The 22,194-nt window shown below is 41.1% G+C and overlaps 3 protein-coding genes across 3 annotated transcripts in view; 1 reads left to right on the top strand and 2 right to left on the bottom strand.

Moving 5' to 3' along the window:
• The window catches only part of LOC106098317 (immunoglobulin superfamily member 1), a 45,108-nt gene extending 36,985 nt beyond the window's left edge, over positions 1-8,123 (bottom strand). The window contains exon 1 of the mRNA XM_019358301.2: positions 6,547-8,123. Within this exon, the coding sequence (XP_019213846.1) occupies positions 6,547-6,568 (22 nt within the window). The 5' untranslated portion in view covers positions 6,569-8,123. The remainder of the gene's footprint in view (positions 1-6,546) is intronic.
• LOC102080700 (uncharacterized) overlaps positions 1-22,194 on the top strand; it is a 107,651-nt gene that overhangs the window by 25,719 nt on the left and 59,738 nt on the right. The window lies entirely within an intron of this gene.
• rarab (retinoic acid receptor, alpha b) overlaps positions 10,678-22,194 on the bottom strand; it is a 29,158-nt gene continuing 17,641 nt past the window's right edge. The window contains exons 2-9 of the mRNA XM_003446446.5: positions 17,177-17,331; positions 16,527-16,668; positions 15,542-15,702; positions 15,208-15,384; positions 14,870-15,074; positions 14,702-14,769; positions 12,691-12,781; positions 10,678-12,377 (exon numbers count right to left, since the gene is read on the bottom strand). Of these exons, the coding sequence (XP_003446494.1) occupies positions 12,124-12,377; positions 12,691-12,781; positions 14,702-14,769; positions 14,870-15,074; positions 15,208-15,384; positions 15,542-15,702; positions 16,527-16,668; positions 17,177-17,331 (1,253 nt within the window). The 3' untranslated portion in view covers positions 10,678-12,123. The remainder of the gene's footprint in view (positions 12,378-12,690; positions 12,782-14,701; positions 14,770-14,869; positions 15,075-15,207; positions 15,385-15,541; positions 15,703-16,526; positions 16,669-17,176; positions 17,332-22,194) is intronic.

The following is a 22,194-nucleotide window of genomic DNA, read 5'->3' as shown; positions in this document are numbered from 1 at the left end:
GTATATGGTCCAAATGTTGATGATCCCTCATCTTGTTCTTGGAGGCGACCTCAACCTTGGACTAAATGAAGAAATGGATAGGCTCAACACAACAGGAACGCAGCGTAATTGGCAGTCCACAAATATAATCAAACAGTATATGAGTGACTTTGGTCTTTGCGATGCATGGCGCTCCCTTCACCCCAACAGTAAGGAATACTCTTTCTTCTCACATGTCCATCACTCCTACTCTCGTCTGGATTATTTTTTGGTCAGCAGCTCACTGCTGAGTGACATTGCAGACACTGAGATTCACCCTATAGCTGTCAGCGATCATGCTCCTGTATCTCTAACACTAATACACAAGAATAATACTACGCCAAGTAAAAACTGGACATTTAATACATCACTGCTTAAAGATGAAGACTTTATTAAATATTTTAAAAAAGAATGGACTCTATATTTAGACTATAATGACACTTCCGGAACATCAGCTTCTGTTCTATGGGAAGCAGGGAAAGCTGTGATGAGAGGTAAAATAATTTCTTTCTCATCGCATAAAAAGAAAGAAGAAAACAAAAATATTCAGGAATTAGAAAAAACCATCAAATCACTAGGAGAAGCCTACATGTCACACCAAGATCAGGAAACATTGAACAAAATACACAAAACAAAATGAGATAATTAATAAAAAAACAAAATTCTTAGTACAAAGACTACACTTACAAAATTATGAACATGGTAATAAATCCGGTCAATTTCTAGCGAACCAGCTAAAAATAAATAAATAAAAAACAACTATAGGTGCTGTTCAAGATTCATCTGGGAACACAATATATGACCCGAAACAAATAAACGACATTTTCAGGGATTTCTATAAAACGTTGTATTCACTACAAATAAACCCATCTAAAAAGGAAATTGATCAGTTTTTGGACAACACAACACTTCCAAAATTATTAGACACTCAAGCAATGGCACTGGATTCGCCACTGACGCCAGGTGAACTCCAGGAAGCCCTGATAAGTATGCCCAATAATAAGGCTCCAGGTCCAGACGGCTTTCCTGCAGAATTCTACAAAGAATTCTGGACGATTCTAGCACCAGTTTTTTACAGAACGTTGTTGGAAATCAAAGAAAAGGGCAGACTCCCATCAAATATGAATTCTGCAAACATTAATCTCCTGCTAAAACCAGGCAAAGACCCTGTATATCCCTCAAGCTATCGTCCAATATCCCTTATAAATGTAGACCTTAAAATAATCTGCAAAGCTCTCTCAAAGAGACTAGAGAAAATAACCCCCCTCTTAATTCATCCTGACCAAACTGGTTTCATAAAAGGTAGGCACTCATCAACAAATACACGTAGATTACTTAATTTGATAGACTACTCATACAGTAAAAACATCAAAACTACAATATTTTCTTTAGATGCAGAAAAAGCGTTTGACGGAGTTAACTGGAAATTTCTATTTGCAACTTTACACAAATTTGGTTTTGGAACCTCTTTCATTAACTGGTTAAAAATATTATACAATTCCCCAACAGCTTGTGTCAAAACAAATGACCAAACATCCTCCAGTTTCTGTCTCCTGAGGGGCACCAGGCAGGGATGCCCACTCTCCCCTTCACTGTTTGCAATTTTTATTGAACCACTAGCAGCAGCAATTAGACAGAATTCAGTAATTAAGGGCATAAAATGCAAGAACGTGGAACATGAAATCAGCCTTTATGTGGATGATGTGTTACTTTTTCTCCAAAACTCACAAACCAATCTCTCTGGGGTAATTGCATTGATAAACTCTTTTGCAAGAATATCAGATTAACTGGTCAAAATCTACAGTCCTTCCGATTAATTGCTTCTTCCATAATTCTTCTTCTACACCACTGCAATCGGGAAATATAAAATATTTAGGTATTAATGTTTCTCCCAAGCTTGCAGATCTGACTAAATTAAACCATATCCCATTTTTAAAGAGAAGTAGAAGGCGATCTGGCTAGGTGGAAATGTCTACCCATATCACTCATGGGAAGGGTTGCCACTATAAAAATGATGGTCTTACCAAAAATAAATTATTTATTCTCAATGATCCCAACTAAACCACCACAAGATTGGTTCAGATCTCTAGATTCATATATGTCCAAATTCCTTTGGAAAGACAAACCCCCACGTATAAGCTTAAAAACACTACAAAAGACCAAGGATAAAGGAGGATTACAGGGAGTGCAGAATTATTAGGCAAATGAGTATTTTGTCCACATCATCCTCTTCATGCATGTTGTCTTACTCCAAGCTGTATAGGCTCGAAAGCCTACTACCAATTAAGCATATTAGGTGATGTGCATCTCTGTAATGAGAAGGGGTGTGGTCTAATGACATCAACACCCTATATCAGGTGTGCATAATTATTAGGCAACTTCCTTTCCTTTGGCAAAATGGGTCAAAAGAAGGACTTGACAGGCTCAGAAAAGTCAAAAATAGTGAGATATCTTGCAGAGAGATGCAGCAGTCTTAAAATTGCAAAGCTTCTGAAGCGTGATCATCGAACAATCAAGCGTTTCATTCAAAATAGTCAACAGGGTCGCAAGAAGCGTGTGGAAAAACCAAGGCGCAAAATAACTGCCCATGAACTGAGAAAAGTCAAGCGTGCAGCTGCCAAGATGCCACTTGCCACCAGTTTGGCCATATTTCAGAGCTGCAACATCACTGGAGTACCCAAAAGCACAAGGTGTGCAATACTCAGAGACATGGCCAAGGTAAGAAAGGCTGAAAGACGACCACCACTGAACAAGACACACAAGCTGAAACATCAAGACTGGGCCAAGAAATATCTCAAGACTGATTTTTCTAAGGTTTTATGGACTGATGAAATGAGAGTGAGTCTTGATGGGCCAGATGGATGGGCCCGTGGCTGGATTGGTAAAGGGCAGAGAGCTCCAGTCCGACTCAGACGCCAGCAAAGTGGAGGTGGAGTACTGGTTTGGGCTGATATCATCAAAGATGAGCTTGTGGGGCCTTTTCGGGTTGAGGATGGAGTCAAGCTCAACTCCCAGTCCTACTGCCAGTTTCTGGAAGACACCTTCTTCAAGCAGTGGTACAGGAAGAAGTCTGCATCCTTCAAGAAAAACATGATTTTCATGCAGGACAATGCTCCATCACACGCGTCCAAGTACTCCACAGCGTGGCTGGCAAGAAAGGGTATAAAAGAAGAAAAACTAATGACATGGCCTCCTTGTTCACCTGATCTGAACCCCATTGAGAACCTGTGGTCCATCATCAAATGTGAGATTTACAAGGAGGGAAAACAGTACACCTCTCTGAACAGTGTCTGGGAGGCTGTGGCTGCTGCTGCACGCAATGTTGATGGTGAACAGATCAAAACACTGACAGAATCCATGGATGGCAGGCTTTTGAGTGTCCTTGCAAAGAAAGGTGGCTATATTGGTCGCTGATTTGTTTTTGTTTTGTTTTTGAATGTCAGAAATGTATATTTGTGAATGTGGAGATGTTATATTGGTTTCACTGGTAAAAATAAATAATTGAAATGGGTATATATTTGTTTTTTGTTAAGTTGCCTAATAATTATGCACAGTAATAGTCACCTGCACACACAGATATCCCCCTAAAATAGTTAAAACTAAAAACAAACTAAAAACTACTTCCAAAAACATTCAGCTTTGATATTAATGAGTTTTTTGGGTTCATTGAGAACATGGTTGTTGTTCAATAATAAAATTATTCCTCAAAAATACAACTTGCCTAATAATTCTGCACTCCCTGTAGATCTACCTAACTTTCAGCACTACTTCTTAGCCAACAGGCTTCAATTTATCTCAAGATGGCTAAAACATACAGTTGTGGTCAAAAGTTTACATACACTTGTAAAGAACATAATATAATGGCTCTACTGAGTGTCCCGTTATTTCTAAAACTCTGATTTTTCTCTGATAGAGTGATTGGAACAGATACTTCTTTGTCACAAAAAACATTCATGAAGTTTGGTTCTTTTATGACTTTATTATGGGTTAACAGAAAAAAGTGATCACATCTGCTGGGTCAAAAATATACATACAGCAGTGCTAATATTTGGTTACATGTCCCTTAGCCATTTTCACTTCAATTAGGTGCTTTTGGTAGCCATCCACAAGCTTCTGGTTGAATCTTTGACCACTCCTCTTGACAGAATTGGTGCAGTTCAGTTAAATTTGATAGCTTTCTGACATGGACTTGTTTCTTCAGCATTGTCCACATGTTTTCAATGGGGTTTAAGTCAGGACTTTGGTAAGGCCATTCTAAAGCCCTTATTCTAGCCTGATTTAGCCATTCCTTTACCACTTTTGATGTGTGTTTTGAGGTCATTGTCCTATTGGAACACCCAACTGCGCCCAAGACCCAACCTTCGTGCTGATGATTTTAGGTTATGTTGAAGAATGTGAAGGTAATCCTCCTTCTTCATTATTCCATTTACTCTCTGTAAAGCACCAGTTCCATTGGCAGCAAAACAGCCCCACAGCATAATACTCCCACCACCATGCTTGATGGTAGGCATGTTGTTCTTGGGGTTAAAGGCCTCACCTTTTCTCCTCCAAACATATTGCTGGGCATTGTGACCAAAAAGCTCGATTTTTGTTTCGTCTGACCACAGAACTTTCCTCCAGAAGGTCTTATCTTTGTCCATGTGATCAGCAGCAAACTTCAGTCGAGCCTTAAGGTGCCGCTTTTGGAGCAAGGGCTTCCTTCTTGCACGGCAGCCTCTCAGTCCATGGAGATGCAAAACACGTTTGACTGTGGACAATGACACCTGTGTTCCTGCAGCTTTTAATTCTTGGCAGATATGCTTTTTAGTGATTCTTGGTTGACTCTTCACTCTCCTGACCAATTTTCTCTCAGCAGCAAGTGATAGCTTGCATTTTCTTCCTGATCGTGGCAGTGATGAAACAGCGCCATGCACTTTATACTTACAAACAATTGTTTGCACTGTTGCTCTTGGGACATGCAGCGGCTTTGAAATGGCCCCAAGTGACTTTCCTGACTTGTTCAAGTCAATAATTTGCCTTTTCCGATCCATGCTGAGCTTCTTTGACTTTCCCATTGTAGCGTTTGTGGGCGTTTGTATCCAATGAGCCCTATTTAACTGGCCTAAGAGAAGTCACCAGCTGTAGTCACTCATAATCTCTCACAAGAAGTTAAGAGGCCATGCTATGAAGCTCAGTTCACTGACAACTTTCTAAGTCACCAAAATTGCTAATTCATGTTGCTGTATGTATATTTTTGACCCAGCAGATGTGATCACTTTTTTCTGTTAACCCATAATAAAGTCATAAAAGAACCAAACTTCATGAATGTTTTTTGTGACAAAGAAGTATCTGTTCCAATCACTCTATCAGAGATAAATCAGAGTTTTAGAAATAACGGGACACTCGGTAGAGCCATTATATTATATTCTTTACAAGTGTATGTAAACTTTTGACCACAACTGTACCTTCTTAGACGAACCTTGGCAAGATGTAGAACAAGCACTTTGCAGTAATCTTGAGATTTCAGACCTACCATTTATCAGCTTAAACATCCAACGACATGAATGCTTCAAAAGCGTCAACATCAGCTCTTCTCTGACAGCATGGTGGGAGTTTCTAAAATTGACAGAGTCTTCATTAATCCCATGCAAATGTACACCTATCTGGAACAACCCTGACATATTAGAAAACAATAATATGATTAACTTTCCAGATTGGAGTGGTAAAGGAATCAAATACTTAGAACATATATTAGAAGGAACAGATCTCTTCCTTGATCTCTCTCTCTCTTGATGTCTCTCGTGCTCTGAGGGCCTCTAGATGTCTGGGGCCTGGATCTCCTCCATACCTGCTTCATGCCCTGGAGGACGGGGCTATGGCTCCACACACCCTCTAGCAGATCATTACATGAAGGAACCTTTTAAATACAAGCGCGCTCATGCTCACAGGTGTACACAAGGGTGCTCACACACACAAACTACACCCTTTTTGGCTCCTACCTCAAAGCACACTGTGCACTGTAAATCTTACGTGCTGCATAATAATATTCAATATTTAATATTTACTGCTATATACACATAGAGTATCGCGATGGTGTTGTGTTTATTATATTGCTGTTCTTGTTTGCTTGTTTTCTCTTTTTTTTTCTCTCAACAGGTGATCTAGGTGATATATATATAAAAATATGTTTGTTTGTTTTTTGCCCCCCCCCCCCTTTCTTTTCCCTTTTCTTTGCCCTTCATCACTATTCCTCTTCCCCGCTGTCTTTGTTTCCCTCCCTCCCCCCCGGTCATGTCTGTCCCGTCTGTAACAACTGAAAATAAAATAAAATAAATAATAACAACAAAGGTCAATCAAATGGACCAATACGGCAAGGCAGGGATGGTCCACTTGGTAAAGTAATTCCGTTGGGCTTCTCTCTTTGCCTTCAGACAATAATTCTGATGGCAAAAGAACCAAACGGGACAGGCGGCAACAAAAAAAAAAAAAAAAAAAAATTTTTCCCACAGAACAAAAACAGGAGTTTGCTACATGGGAGAATGGACCAACCTGCAACCGGTGAAGATGTCATGAAGAGAAAAGAGACTAGAGAGAAGAATCAAAACTGTGCATCAGTGTGTTAGCAGAGAATGTATTAAAGCACATGTTGGTTTCACAGTGCAAAGCAATAAATGTGTGTCCAAATTGTTTTGGAATGAATAACTGAGACCACGACTGCATTTCTATTTTGTCCATGTAAAATTCTACATTATAAATGGTTTAAAAAAAAAAACAAGAAAAAAACCAAGAATTTCAGTTTCACTTTCAGAATTTTTCCACATTTCCAAAAGTGTTATCTAAAAAGGGACAAAAATTCCTTTTGGGGCTGTGCAAAGAGGGGATCCAGTTCATAAATACACTGAGCTACCTGCTGTGGTGACCCTTTGTGAACAAGTGAGAAGCTGAAAGTAGCTGCTGCTTCTTTAGACATGACCAATCACCAATCTGAAGCTACATGAGCAGTGATGCACATCAGGAGAAACAGTAAAGCTACCATAGTGTACAAATATTATACCAATATTAGAGTGAGACAGAGGGTCATATTGACTCACTCAAAAGATAATGTTATGTCTTATGAATCACCAGTCCAAAATAAACTTAAATAAGCTTAATGTAAAACAGATACTTACCTGAACAGCTTTAATATTTTCTTCAGTATCAAAGTAACACAAGGATATTTTAGGTTGATGAATATATTACAAACAGAATCTGCCAATAGCTGCTATTTCCAATTTGCCACAGTGTAAACAAAACAGGCTAAAAACTAGCTTAAAGTGCTAGCAGCTACTAGTATAGCCTATTTCATGAGGGTTTACAAATTTTTGCTAGCTTCAGAAGATGCTCAGTTTCAATGCTGGAGCCACAGTGGCCTGGGCAGATTTGGTGAATTTAACAGATTACTCTGCATGTGATACAGTAGAATCATGTTGTCACATATGTTGAAGAGTTAAACACTTCGGCTGATATAAACGTTTTCTTCTTTGATCACAAACACCAACACAGTCTCTCTGTGGTTTTTGGGACATGATTTCTTCTGTTCTGTTCCTGAAAAGTTATGTTTAAGCAATAATTATATTACTTGGTAAGCATAGTGGGTGGAATGGTAGTGCAGTCTTTACCTCTGTTATTCTATATGTTGGTCTTAGTTTTGGCCAGCTGGGACATTTTCCCCCCTTAAAAGTAACAAGTAATCTATAATGTAATCCATTACTTTTTAAATCAACAAAACCCACAATGATTACTGATGATAATGATAACTTCATCAGTTTAGTTTATGAGTTTAGCATCGTCAACAATACCCTAATAGTACTGAAAAAATACCATCTTAAATGTGGCATCAGCAGCAGGGTCATCAGTTTTTCTTTCTGTTCTGCATTTCTGTTAAAAAATGCAGAACAGCTAATTATCAAGGAGACAAATGTGCAAAATAAGCTGCTTGTAGAGATCAACTTCTTCTTTATAGTTGAAAGCTTGAAAAGTCAGCAAAAACCTCATCTGCATATTGTTTTAAGAAATGGTTTCTCATGCTACTGTTGTTCTAACTTGATGAAGAACTGCTCCATTCATTTTTGACTTATTCAGTAATTTTCAGACATGTGATACAGTGATGCACATCAAGCAACATGGTTTTGGATGCTTGACGTACTTTATGTACTTTGTGTACAAAAACATACATAAAAACAGACATAAAGAGGTGTTCTTCTCTTTTCTCTTATGTTTACTGTTTGTGACTTTAAATCAGGTTTTTTTTTTGTTTGTTTAGGTTTTTGTAGCTGTTCTGAACTTATTAAATTCCATAAATATTACAATAAAAACAAACATAAATATGAAACCTATAAAAACTGAGATGACATTCCCCATTTTCAAAAGTATTCTGAGTATTCAGTTTAACCTTTATTTAACCAACAGAACATATTACATTCTAATGCACTAAAGGCATTAGAAAAAGGGTCCATACCTTTGTCACCTCTACTATAACTCAGGATTGCCCAGTTTCACTCTTTCTTGAATGAAGGTGGTTCGAAACCCCGCTGCTTGCTACAAGGAAAAACACACCACTCCCATTTTAGCTCAGTTGCACTGGCTACCTGTGAAATTTGGACTGAATTTAAAATTGTATAATTTGTTTATAGACCCCCTCTATTGTTCAGCTCTACAATTTATCACAATTTTCTAACTACAGATTTTTGCCTAAGGTAACTGAGACCATCCTCGTAGCATCTTCTAACAGTTTCCCATTCTCACCTAAAAGCTAAAGGCACCTTGTCCTTTGCTGTTATTGCCCCCAGGGTCTAGAATTGACTGCAATAGCACAATAAAAACCTGTCAAACAACTCAGAAATAGCTTTATAAAGACCTGTTACCTGTTTTTACTTGCCTTTATTCTGAGGCTTCATGGTTTTGTTAAGTCTACTGTGAACATTTTTCTTATTAATTTCTTACTACGAGAGATGAGAATTGAGAACTAGTTCTTGTAGAGAACCGGTTCTCATGTGAGTGTTGTGGTCTGAAATTGGGTTTTTGAAGATCTGCGATGTAAATGTGTTCACTTTGGAAGCACTTTTGGTCATCTTCTATTATTATATTGTGCTATATAAATAAAACGGACTTAAATTGACATTTTTATTTATAATGGCTATATAATGGCGCTAAAAAGAAACATTAAAAGTCAGAAAACCTGAAAACGTTAAGATAGGTGCTCTGATGAAATGCTGCCCCCCTCTGTTAAAATTGACTTATGTCTGTTTTTTAAATTTTAAAAAACCTTTATCCTGACAGATCTACCAATTTCCTATCCTCTTTTTCTAAATCAATTATTAACAAATACACTGCATACACGCAATACCAATATACGTTTTTAAATTGTGCCTCAGACAAAGTTCGGACATGAACACGACACGACTCCATGTTGCTTATAAATTATTTATTATGTTGAGATTTTTTATTTTTTTTAAAGAAGCAGTGATGTTATTTAATCTGAAAAATTCCCCACTCAAGCTGTGGGCAGTCTCTATCCTGCAAGCTCGGGTCCTCTACCAGAGGCCTGGGAGCTTGAGGGTCCTGCACGGTATCTTGGCTGTTTCTAGGACTGTGCTCTTCTGGACAGAGATCTCAGAAGTTGTTCCTGCAATCTGCTGGAGCCAATCGCCCAGTTTGGAGTCACTGCCCTGAGTGCTCCAATTGCACTGGGACCACTGTTGCCTTCACCTTTCACATCTTTATGAGCTCCTCTTTCAGCCCTTGGTATTTCTCCAGCTTCATGTTCCTTCTTCCTGATGTTGCTATCACTTGGTATAGCTACGTCTATCAATACAGCTTCCTCTGCTTGTCCATCACTACTATGTCTGGTTGGTTAGCCATCACTAGTTTGCCTGTCTGTATCACTAAGTCCCACAGGATCTTAGCTTCATCATTCTTGACCATCCTAGAGGGGCAGCTCCCATTTTGACCTGAGGACTTTCAGGGCAAACTTAGCATAGACATTCCTATACGCTATAACAAAGTATCGGCCACTTGGTTATAGTGTTCCATCTACGCCCTGCCGGCTAGCATTTTGCACCCTGCTGTCATGTGCTGCATTGTCTCAGGGGCTCAGGAAGTTTGTATCGAGTTTGTGCTCAGAGTTTGTTCCTGTGCTGCCATGATTAGTGCTTCGTTGCCGTTTTTCAGTCCAGCTTTGTCCAGGCACTGGTAGGTTTTCTAGATGTCAGCTACTTTCTCTTATCTGCCAGTGGTACGTACCATCCAGGGGCCTGTCTTTCCATGATGGTTCTTCAATTGCGTTTCTGCAGATTAAGATATTCACTAAGCATGCTACCAGATATAGCCATCTTTGTGATGTACACATGGATGTCTGTTGTTTGATCCTGGATATTGGCCTTCCTTTTCGTTTGGTCAAACAGATCAAAAATTTCACACTATGCTAGACGAGCCTTCTTCAATCATTGTTTTTAACTACATGATTATAATGGTGACCTTTTAAACATGCACACTGTCCAGTACTGCTGCTGGACTCTGTCAAAGTCCTGTACTGGTATCAGCTTAATCATACATATTTAAACATGGATTTGTGGTGTTTTCCTGTTTATAAAATCACTGTGAGCAGCAGAATTTACCAAAGACAAAAACACATTTTTACAATTTATAAGAGAGTGATGCTTCTTTATTGAACGCTCTGTATGTGAGACTTTCCAGTGTTACCTCACCACACAGTAACGGGGACAACACTGAAATAGAGATGAATTGTACCTGACAGCAGGGAAGTTGTAGTGAGGCAGTAACACTGTGTAAACAGACGCTGACATCAAGAGGTGCACACAATAAAAAAACACAACTGAGCAGAAAGCAGTGAGGGAGCTGGGCACTGATAGACAAAAACGTGTTTTTACTTACTGCAGTGCCCTCTAGAGGACAAATGATATTATTTTCTTTTGATACGTTCCAGAAAGTCCATGAACAAAGTTTGGCATACAAACCAGGAGCGCCTGAGTTAATGTTTAAACTTCCTCTCTCATGCTCACATTTTTTAGAATTATTACCAACATAACAGGGTCTTGCTGGGGGAGCGGCCACTGGGGGGGCCAGCAAATTTTACAGAGTGGCCTCCCTACATACATGGAACATTTGTTTGGCAGCTTTTTGTATGCCATATTTCCATGTGCTGCTACAGACTCCAGCTGCAGATAGGGGGAATTCTGCAGTGGCAAACACAGTGTTAGAAGCAGAACTTCCACGTGGGAAAACTAAATTAAATTAAAGCTTTATTTTGTCATAAACATGGTAACTCTCCTAAACAGTTAATCTCACTGGTGATTCTGTACATACAGTGACCACTGAACTCAAAATGAATTCAGTTCTAACAATGCTTCAAGGGCACCACTGCAGCCTCAAAACACAGCTTGAACCTTTAGATGTTAGTGATGTCACTGATGACACATCTATCAACTCTGCTTTGGTTGAAAATGTCCACCAACAGGGAAGACAGGTAACTATTGTATAAAACTAATTTCATGTGTTTCACAGTTTGTTGAAGCTACTTTAAGTTGCTGGAGTTGAATCTGAAAATAATCCAAAGTTGATGATGATGATCTAAGATTTTTATTTGTCCTTGTGAGCGGTAAGAAGAGAGGAGGTGAAGTGTATTTGTGTTGGTGAGGTGAAGGCTGGTTAGCTGCACTGGGAAAAATACAGTATTTACATATGTACAGTTAGGAAAATAACCTCTTGTATCAGCCTGCCTCAGTCTCAGCTTCTTCTTTTTTCACAGCCTTTGTTATATACACTATATTACACACAATAATTCTCTCGACTATACAGCACGTGACTTTTTGTACTGAAGGAAATCTGATTTACGAGGAATTCTGTTCAGTCCGTCCATGTCATCAGCTTTTTATACATCATTAAAAAGAAATGTGTTGGCTTTTTTGCATTTAACATCAAGAACCATGATTTGTCAACACAAGCAGTCCACGCAGCATTGACAAGCAGGTCACCAACAACCCAGAAAGTTCATGGGTTCGAACATTCCCTCTCAGAGCAAAATGCTCTGCTCAAGTTCCTCTATTACTGTTTGCAGATTGTGGAGCCTCAGGTGGAGGGAGTGGAAGGAGAGGAGGGGGAGCGGGGAGCAGGACTCGGGCTGGAAAAATGGACCGGTTTGTGCATCGGACTCGAACGGCAGCTTCCCGATTCTTCTTCCACCTCCCTCCTGGCTCCTCCTCTTCCTTTTCCTCCCCCTGCTCCGTGCCCCTCCAGTCCCTCAGAGTTCTCCAGCATCTCCTGGATGAGAGGAGGCATGGAGCCAGGGATCTCCATTTTCAGTGTGATCACTCGCTCTGCTCCTAAGAGAAAACGTTTCAGAGAGAAGGTCAGCATAACGGCCCTGATAGAATAAAACATCACAGGAGGAATGAATTCTGAAACTTTAAAATTCATTTACTTTTAATTTAGATATTAATGGAGGATAGCGCACTGCTGGGAACCCACCATTACATTTTAGATAAGAAAGATCACGAGTCCAACTGTGGCTCTAACAATGTTTGTTTCAAACACAAGTGGTTAGTATTTGCCAGTTAATGTGTGTGTGTGTGCGTGTGTGTGTGTGTGTGTGTGTGTGTGTGTGTGTGTGTGTGTGTGTGTGTGAGAATGTGTTACCTTTAACACTGATGCTCCTGAGGTCAGTAATCTTCATCAGTATCTTGGGGAACATGCAGGGTTTGTCAGGCCGTCTCCTCCTCACATAGAGCTACAGACACAGTGATGAACATATTCCTTTATGACGCCCTTTTTCATAACAGTTACTGAAGGCTTGTGTGTTTTTAGGAAGAGGTGTTATCATCCACGATAATACCCATGTACAGTGGTCCCTCGTTTATTGTGGGAGTTATGTTCTAAAAATACCCGCAATAGGTGAAATCCGTGAAGTAGTCAGCTTTATTTTTTACAATTATTATAGATGTTTTAAGGCTGTAAAACCCCTCACACTTTCACACTTCTCTCTCTTGTTTAAACACTCAAACTTTCATAAAAATCAAAATAAGCCCAGTATTATAGAATGTAACCAAACCCGCAGGTGCCTTTGATGGGGCAAAATGTTTAGTTGACATTGCCGTTTTTTGGGGGGGGAGAAAACTTACAAACATACAGTACAGCACTTCACAATCACACTGCTAGAAATCAATGATTTATGTAAATTTGACAAGCTGAACGCATTCTGTACTGTACAGGGGACACGGCACGAGATTGATTGACAATGGTCTACAGTCAGTCAGGACGCAGAACACAATACGCTGTAAAAAAATAAAAATAAATAAATAATGCAAAATTGCACAAAAAAAAAATCAGCGAAACAGCGAGGCTGCAAAAGGTGAACCGCGTTATAGCAAGGGAGCACTGTACACGTTTTTAGTGACTTTCCATGGAAAACATATTTTAGCTCTATTTGTGCTTACTTATGTGTCACTACAATTCTACTATAATGCTGCTGCTGGCACATCATCAATGACACTGAGTGATTGACTGGAAAAAGCCCTTCATTTAGCTATACTGCTGATGCCTGCAGGCTCCATGCGTCAAGAAAATGTTTTTCAGTGTTTTTTTCTAATGTTGTCGATATATTCTTCAAATACTGGGACATCATTTTGAGACTATATCACCACGTTTAGTTGGAACAATTGAATGAAACTCATATACGCTGTAACACACTGAAGTATTTACACACAACCGATTAATCGTAATGCCCCATTACCCAGGACGGCAAACCAATGTGCACATCATGATAGGCCCGGCCTCTGGTGGGGTTAATGTAGCGTCTTTACTTTCACTGGTAACTGTTGTGGTGATTCGGTGCTATAGAAACACAGCTGAATTGAACTGAAATGAAGTGAACTGAATATAAACAGCATCTCAACATTTTCTTTGATATTCAAACAGGAGCTCCTTTAATGATGCCGGTCAGAGCACTCCTGAGATCAGTGTTTAAGAATGTGCATCAGAAGTTAACCATCAACTGTTTTCTAATCAACACTGACGTACGCTTAAAACTCTCTAAAATACAAATAAACAGCTTTAACCAAAGAAATGCAAAGAACAGTTTACACTACGGACAAACCAAGAAAGAAGCGCAAAGTCTTCATGGAGTAAAATATTCATCCATAGATGGAATAAGTATTTAAATAAATGGAAAGAATGTTATTTAGGGTTATACAGTAGCATTCAAGTAACTGATTATTTGACTACAACAAGTAAAATCCAGGATTCCTGTCTTGCTCTTAATGACCAATCATTGTTCTCCACTGAAACTAGTTCAACACACGTTCCAACACAAGGGGAAGGAAGCCACCTGATGTTTGATGTCATTAAAGTGGGCAGCTACTAATCTCTATCCTATCAGCTGAACACACTCTCTTCCTCCTCCTCCATCAGTGCGCATCAGTGAGTCACATGCTGCGTGAAGTGGCGTGTGTCCTGATTAACATGAACATGAGCGCCAAATGTCACTTTATTAAGATAACTCCTTTTAAAGCTTTGTGCCTTCAGTAAAGACACACTGTGCTCAGAGCGCAGAGACACAGATACGCACATCTGTTCAACTACACACCGCACAGTTTTGTACGGCAAAGTTTATGCTGAAGAATGGAAGTCGAGTAATAACTTAATGTCTAACCTTCAAAGCTTCGAGCATCGGCTCCTGAAGAATATCCACCTTCTCTGATTCCTCCAGATCCTGACGATCTGTGAAAAACAAATAACAAACACAAAGCATCCCTTCAGTGTTGGCATGTCTCTTTTGTCTTTCCTTACACTCATACTCCTGCGACACACAGTGCAGTACCTCCACAGAGCAGGCAGATGGCACTGAGTAACCCTGTTTCTGCATCGTCCATTTCCAGTGGGAGCAGCTGATTGGCAAAGGCAAACACCAGGTCTGTGAGAGGTCCGAACCCGGCGTTGTGCATCTGGGTACGATTGAGGGTGAGGCCATCTGAGAAGGTCATGGTGTCCTGGTCTGGAGTGTAGCGGGTGCAGATCCTCAGAATCTAGGCAAAGGATTCATTATCTGTTTAGTAACTCTTTGTTATAACAGAGGCCACCGTGTCAGAGGCGTTCAATTTCCATCCGCGAAGTCTGTTTGTGAGAAATCGTTTATTGCAGCTTGCAGGAAATCCTCACCAGTATGTCGAGGCAGGCGGCTTTGAGCAGCGTGATCTGATCAGCGATGGTTAGGGTGGTGAAGCCTGGGAGCTGCTTAGCAAACTCCACTGTCTTAATAATGCATTTGGTAGACAGTTCGCTGAACTTGTCCCAGAGACTCACATCCAGAGCCACGCGATGCTCGGAGCTGTTGCTCTGCAGGATAGAAGAGAAACCAAAGGCAGATTCAATAAAAATCAATTCTCTTTTTATTTTTTATAAGCGCCTTCAGTTTTTCAACTCACATACGCTCGTCTGTGTGTGTGTGTGTGTGTGTGTGTGTGTGTGTGTGTGTGTGTGTGTGTATGAGTACCGTGGTGTATTTTCCCAGCTGACAGAGGGAGGGAAATGTATCCTGATGGGCCCGGCGAACTCGTTCGATCATCTGCTCCGTGTCTGCTGACAGGACGTAGATCTCTGTGTCAGGCTGCTTCTTCTCTTCCTTCTTCTTCTTTGTTCGGTCATTTCGCACCACTTGAAATGGAAATGAAGATGAGAGGATTTAGCTGAGAACATTCAGTCCCATGAAGAATCTGCGATCCACCATAAGACCTCGGACATCTGAAATACTTGCTCATTTAATATAAGAATGAAGCCTGCAGCCACTTCACTTAGCACATGTACTGAAAACAACTAGCCTGGAGGCTGTTTCACAAATTAGCCCTAAAAGTCCAAAAGTATTCAGTTTGTTTTTATTTGCAGAATGACTCAAAACTCAGTGACTCATGTCTCAAACTGCAGCTTGCAGTTAACACCACTCTCTTTTTTAACATGAAGCAAAATCTGCCAAACAGCATCTGTTCCAGACCAGGCTAAGGGAAAGTTTTCCTCTTCATGAAATAAATGAGTATAATCACATCTATTACATTCATACTAACTTCATTCTTGGTTCACACGCTGTGCATTATGAAAGGACGTGAAAAAGCAGACAGCATAGACATGCAGGAGCACTAAAGCTTTCAGGCCCATGTTGTAACTAGGAACAACCACCAGAGGGAGACAAACAACAAGGTTAGAATACAGTACCAAGGTCCAGAAGTCAGGAAGAGTCTTTCCCCATTAACACAACCTCCCCTGTACCCTGTGTAAGTGCTTCCTATCTAACATTCACGTAAGTCTGATATGCAGGGATTGAAGCACCGACCTTCTGATTAGTAGCTGACCGGCTCTACCTCCTGAGCCACAGCCACCCCAAAGAGTAAAACTGCAAGACCTCTAAGCAACTTAAAGCATTCGCCTGCTTAAGAAGCTCGCCTTCTTCCACACACCCACAAAAATCAACCTGCGCCCGTACTCACGCTCTTTAGACATGCCCACATCCAGGCACTTCTGCAGCCGACACGACTGACACCGGTTCCTCGTCACTTTGTTGATGACACAGACTTTGTCCCGGTGGCACGTGTACACCATGTTCTTCTGGATGCTCCTCCGAAAGAAACCCTGACAGAGAGAAACAGACGTTCAGAAACAGGGTAACAGAAAGCGCTGTGAGCCTGTGCAGGAGCTGGAAGTGGAATGAAAACTGCAGAATTATTTCAACTGGATCAAGTGTAATCCTGAAGAGACTCATTCAGCTGATGGGCTGCTGGGCAGAGGTCTAACAGAACATGAGTCTGACCACAAGCACATCAAAGCACACACACACACACACACACACACACACACACGCACACACAGCAATATCAAAGCAGACACTAATTGCACAGACAGATCCTTTGTGTGTCTCTACAGGATTAGATGAAGCCAAGAGGCTTAGAGATCCTCGGGTGGCATAAAGGTCGTGACCTCTTTGCTGACACTTTCTGCAAATACTCTGAGGTCTCTTGCTCTATATGCTGCCATTTCAAGTCGGCTTTCAAACTGTAGCTGAAGTTTTATGGTCCAGAAGGGGCATTCTGGCTTAGTGTGCGTGTTTTCCAAACTCAAGTGCTTATGTTTCGCTGCCTACCTTGCAGCCTTCGCAGGCGCTGACTCCATAATGGTATCCTGATGATTTGTCCTGGCAGACAAAGCAGGGTTTGTAGATACGAGGTGGTGGAGGAGGTGAGGGAGGACTGGGGACAAGCAGGTCCTCCCCTGAGCTCGTGCTCTCAGTCTCTATAGCTGCAAGAGAGATTTACATGCAATCAGGCTACAATTTACAAAGAGCAAATAATCCTCATTTATGTCATCCTGGAACTCCGCCTGTTTGAAAGGAGACTTTACTTTAACCTTCAAGTGACTGAGTGGAGTCATTCATGACGCACGTACATTTATTAGTGCCGATGTCGCCTTTTTTTGGACTGATTCTTATTCTTATATTCTTATATAGCGCTTTTCTACTCTACTAGAGTACTCAAAGCGCTCTATACAACACACCTCATTCACCCATACCCATGTAAATGGGTGATTTACACAAGCACTCTATGCTTTGTCAGTGCTTTAACTAACATACACATTCATACGCATTCATACTCTGATGGATGCATCAGAGAGCAAGTGGGGGATCTTGCCCAAGGATATTTGGTATGCAGACTGGGGGAGCCAGGAATCAAACCCCCAACCTTCCGATCAGCAGATGACCTGCTCTACCTCCTGAGCTACAGCCACCCCGTCCATCATCAATCAATGTTTTTCATCCATCAATGTTACTTGTCTGGGTTCAGATCACAGGGGCACCAGTCTTAGCTGAGCAGCCCAAACTTCCCTCTCCCTTGTCACCTTTTCCAGCTCATCCAGGGCTGGGGGGACACTGAGTAGTTCTGGCCAAGATAAATACTCCCTCCAGCGGGTCCTGCGTCTGATCCGGGACCTCCTCCCAGTAGGTTCTGCTCGGAAAACCTCACCTACAAGGTGTCCAAAAGGCATCCTAGTCAGACGCCTAATTCAACTCAACCGGCTTCCTCTCGAATGACCGAGCTCCTCACGCTATCTCTAAGGGAGAGCACAACCACCCTTTGAAGGAAACGCTCTCATTCTCTCGCGGATTCCCCAAAGCTCATGACCATAAACTACTCACCTGGGATAGTAACTCATCCCTCACCTGGTTTCTTTTTGGACATTTAAAAACATATAATCAAGTACAATCAGGCTATGAATGTAAGTGAGGAGGAGATATCACCGAAGTACTCGCTCGTTAAAGGAGGGGTTAAAGGAAATGGTTAAAAAAAAAAAGCTCAGGCAGGAAATAATATTTTATTTCAATGTGACAACATTGTGCATGCCGTGAAGATTTACAAGGGTAAGTTCCTTCAGGTATTGACTATCACTGTACTCTTGCACTGTAATGTTGTTGTAGCTGCCACTTTATGGAAACTAGTTTCTATATCAGCATGGGTATTACCGAAAACGTTCTGAAAACATCATGATAGATTTTGAGGTACATTCCTCACCCCTAAATGTGAGATAGTGACAGGCCATGGGTAGCTGGTTGGTGTGGGCGAACAAATAACAGAAAAAACAATATGGATATTTATATATTTATATTTAAGAAGGCTTCTGAGATGATGTTAGCCGAGCAAACTCACAGTAATCAGCTCAATCATCAAACCATCCAGCATCGGACACACTTGGCCCGACAAAGCTGGATCACTAACTCACATGAGCCTGCTGATCAGAATTGCTGGTTTGTTAGCAGTAAGTGCTGCTCTGCTCCTGAGTCTCTGTCAAAGCTGAAGCCTTGTTTTTGTTCAAAGGTAAACTTCAACAGTGATTTACTTTGGAGGTCTCGGCCCTTCAGATTAACAAACCCTACTCCCTCTCCCACTTTGCCTCCTCTGACCTAACACATTCTCTCTCTCTCTCTCTCTCTCTCTCTCACACACACACACACACGCACCTCCACCCTCCCCCTTTAGTAGCCATACCAGACATTCCTCTATGGAGGAGATTCAACTCCCCTCTACTCTGCTGTGCTGTTTACACAGAGAAACGAAGAGATCCTCCTCCTCTGCCGCATCATACCATTCCTCCATCTTCTCCTCACTTCATCTTTCCTCTATTTGCCTTTGCTCTCTTCTCACTGACACTCTAGCCAGCAGTTCCCTGAAGCACCGTCTGACCTCTTTTAAACTTCTCACTCAGACCCCCCCCCCCTCGCCATGCATTCCCTCCCCTCTGCTTACCAAGTGCCTCTTTCTCGGTTTTCATCTTTGTGTTTGTTAATCTCTTCCTATTGCTTTCCACTTCTGCTTCAGTGTGTCGGACATGACGGCCACAGGCAGCAGTGCATCCACACACACACACACACACACACACACACACACTGCAGCGCTGGAGCTGTGGCTACAAACGAGGGCAAAGGTCTTTACTGTATAAGCGAGTAAGAGGGCATCTCCAAAGACGGGTCTCCAACTTGATTTAGGAACAGATGCTAGTGTTTTGATAAATTTTGAGCACATCTACAGTAATTCATTTGAAATAATTCTACAAAAAATCAAACAAATAATAAGAGAAAGATTTAAGTAAAGAGATCTTTTTATGTCACAGTGTTTTTGGGGGTGGATTTAAATTTAACAAATAAACTTATTAAACATATTAAAGACTTTTCATTTCCTGAAATCAAAACTTTAGGAATTTTGGAACCAACAACTGGAGACAGCTGCTGTAAATGTTGGGCCAAGTTTCTCAAGAGGGGAAACTTCAGCATCTGGTGACCTCCATGGTTCCGGTCTTCACACACTTACTGACCGCAAAGGATTTTTAGCTCATTTTTACAAGTAATACTCCCAATAATTACAACTAATCACAGTTTTTCCAGTCCTTTTAAGCGTGTGACTATAGGAGGCTTATAAAAAGCTGAGAGGAAACTTGGACCCAGTACCTTCATGCAGTGAGGTAACCACTGCGTCATTTTGCCACCCATGTGCAAAAACTCAAGAGAACTCTTTCTAAAGACCCGATTGTATCAAACACTCTCAAGTTACTCAATAAAGAGCAGTGAAATGAGTTTTTCCTATCAGGCACATTGTTTGGGGATATGCGTGACTAGGCCGGCCAGACGTCGAAAAGCTGCTGCCCTCACCCTCAGAGCTGTGGGTGCAAAGTAAGCTGTGCTAACCAGCAAACCTGCACAGCTTTGATGTAGAAAATGAACAGCAGAATGTACGTGTCACAGAGAGCTGAAGAATAACCACTCGACCAGAGAGCAACCACATTCTGCACCAGCATGTGGACTTTAACCTACATGAAGACTGCTGCTGCCAGCGTTAGCCACACACGGCAATCTGATCTGACATCTCGCATGCAATTTCTCACCAAGTGCCTTGTTTCATTTCATAAACACTTTTTTCTTTTTAGGAAACTCTGCACAACTGAGTCAATGACAGGTGCAGAGAAGAAAATATATAGTAGCACCTCCACAGACTGTCCTGCTTACCATAATATTTTGTTCAGTTACAACGTTTCAGTCTGTGTGATCTTCGTCAGTGTTTCATAAACACTTTAAATATGATGTATTTAATAAGAAATGTGAATAAAGGCTTAAAATGGCATTTTTATATACATACAGTGTATGTGCACATCTTTGAATTTGCTCAAATTTGATTGTTCTGTTCTGTGACTTTTTGACTTTTTAGTATCCATCCATTCGATGCTAAAATGACCTGCAAAACACAATCAGGTGCCCAAAACACAATCAGGTGCTGATAAACCGAACAGGTTTGTTCGGTTTATCAGCCCTTTAGTTAGTGATCACCTCTTCTGTTTCTTATCAGGACCTTCTGGGTAAGTTTTTCCAACCTGAACCAGAACGTCAGCTTTACTGTCCTGATGCAGAACAGAGGCACACAATGAAATGCTTTTGTAGCCGCACTGTGCACACGTATGAAATAAAACTTTATCCAAAAGTTAGTTTAACACCTGCAGCTACATTGTAAAGCCTGTATTAATTTGAGCCTTGAGGTTTACTCAGGTCAACACATGGTTAAACCCTTCAGAGTCTGGTGTGCTCAGCCAATCTGTGTCCTGGGGTCAGCTTAGCTCACAACCAGCAGCGGCAGCATGAAATGTTAGCCAGTGCTGGGCAGAGCCATTTAACCAATCTGATGTAAAATATTGTTAAATGGGAGCCCCAGGCAGTCATGGCATGGCACCAGCAAGCCTCTGCTGAATAGAGAGTGTGGTCTGCCAGCTTAGAGACCAGAAACACAGAGAGACGGTAACCAGGAAGTTCTTAAACTTAACTTTCATAGAATCTTTATTACTTTTGAAGCATTTTCTGGGTTAGCCACTTGGTCACTAGCTCGTTTCACCTCTAATCGAGCAGTATGGATGAAATTCCCCCATCATCTTGTTCCATATCACAATGATAATGAGCTGTACTGAAAAGCTCATTGCAGCTGGAATCAGCAGTGACGTGGCTTACACCAGCGATCCCAAACCCCCGGGCTACGGACCGGTACCGGTCTGTGAGTCATTTGGTACCGAGCTGCAAGAGTTGAGGCTTGGTGTGAAATTTACGTTTTTCAGGGTTTTTAAGCATTACCTCAGTTTCACTGGGTCTTTTCCTGTGTTGTAGCTGGGTGTCTTATTTTGAAAGAAATTTTTACGTGTTACTATAGCGACCAGAGCGCATTAAGGGGCAGAGAGGAGGATGTTACTCTAAATGTTGTTGGAAACATTTCAGGAGAACGCTGCTAACCACAGTTTTGGTCTTGGTTGTATCATTTCATTTTGTTGTACTTATCCACGACACCTTAAAGGCCAGTCCGTGAAATTATTGAATAAAATTGTCTGACCGGTCCGTGGTGCAAAAAAGGTTGGGGACCGCTGGCTTATACGTTTGTCTAACAAGTGAACGCTCCCTGGTTTGATTCCTGAATGACAGACAAACCCATCGGGGGCTCCTTCAGGAAGGTATCAACCAAACATGCAGAACTACCTGCTGTAAGGCAGCAGCTGAAAGTATTACATTAAATGGGATGAGGATGTTCATCTTTGGCTTATTACATTGTGTAAAAATGATAAAATCAAGTTATTTCATAACTA

Source organism: Oreochromis niloticus, linkage group LG4 (assembly GCF_001858045.2).
Source record: "Oreochromis niloticus isolate F11D_XX linkage group LG4, O_niloticus_UMD_NMBU, whole genome shotgun sequence".
NCBI classification, from domain to species: domain Eukaryota; kingdom Metazoa; phylum Chordata; class Actinopteri; order Cichliformes; family Cichlidae; genus Oreochromis; species Oreochromis niloticus.
The sequence above is the reverse complement of the archived record's forward strand: the minus strand, read 5'-3'. Positions and strand labels throughout refer to the sequence as shown.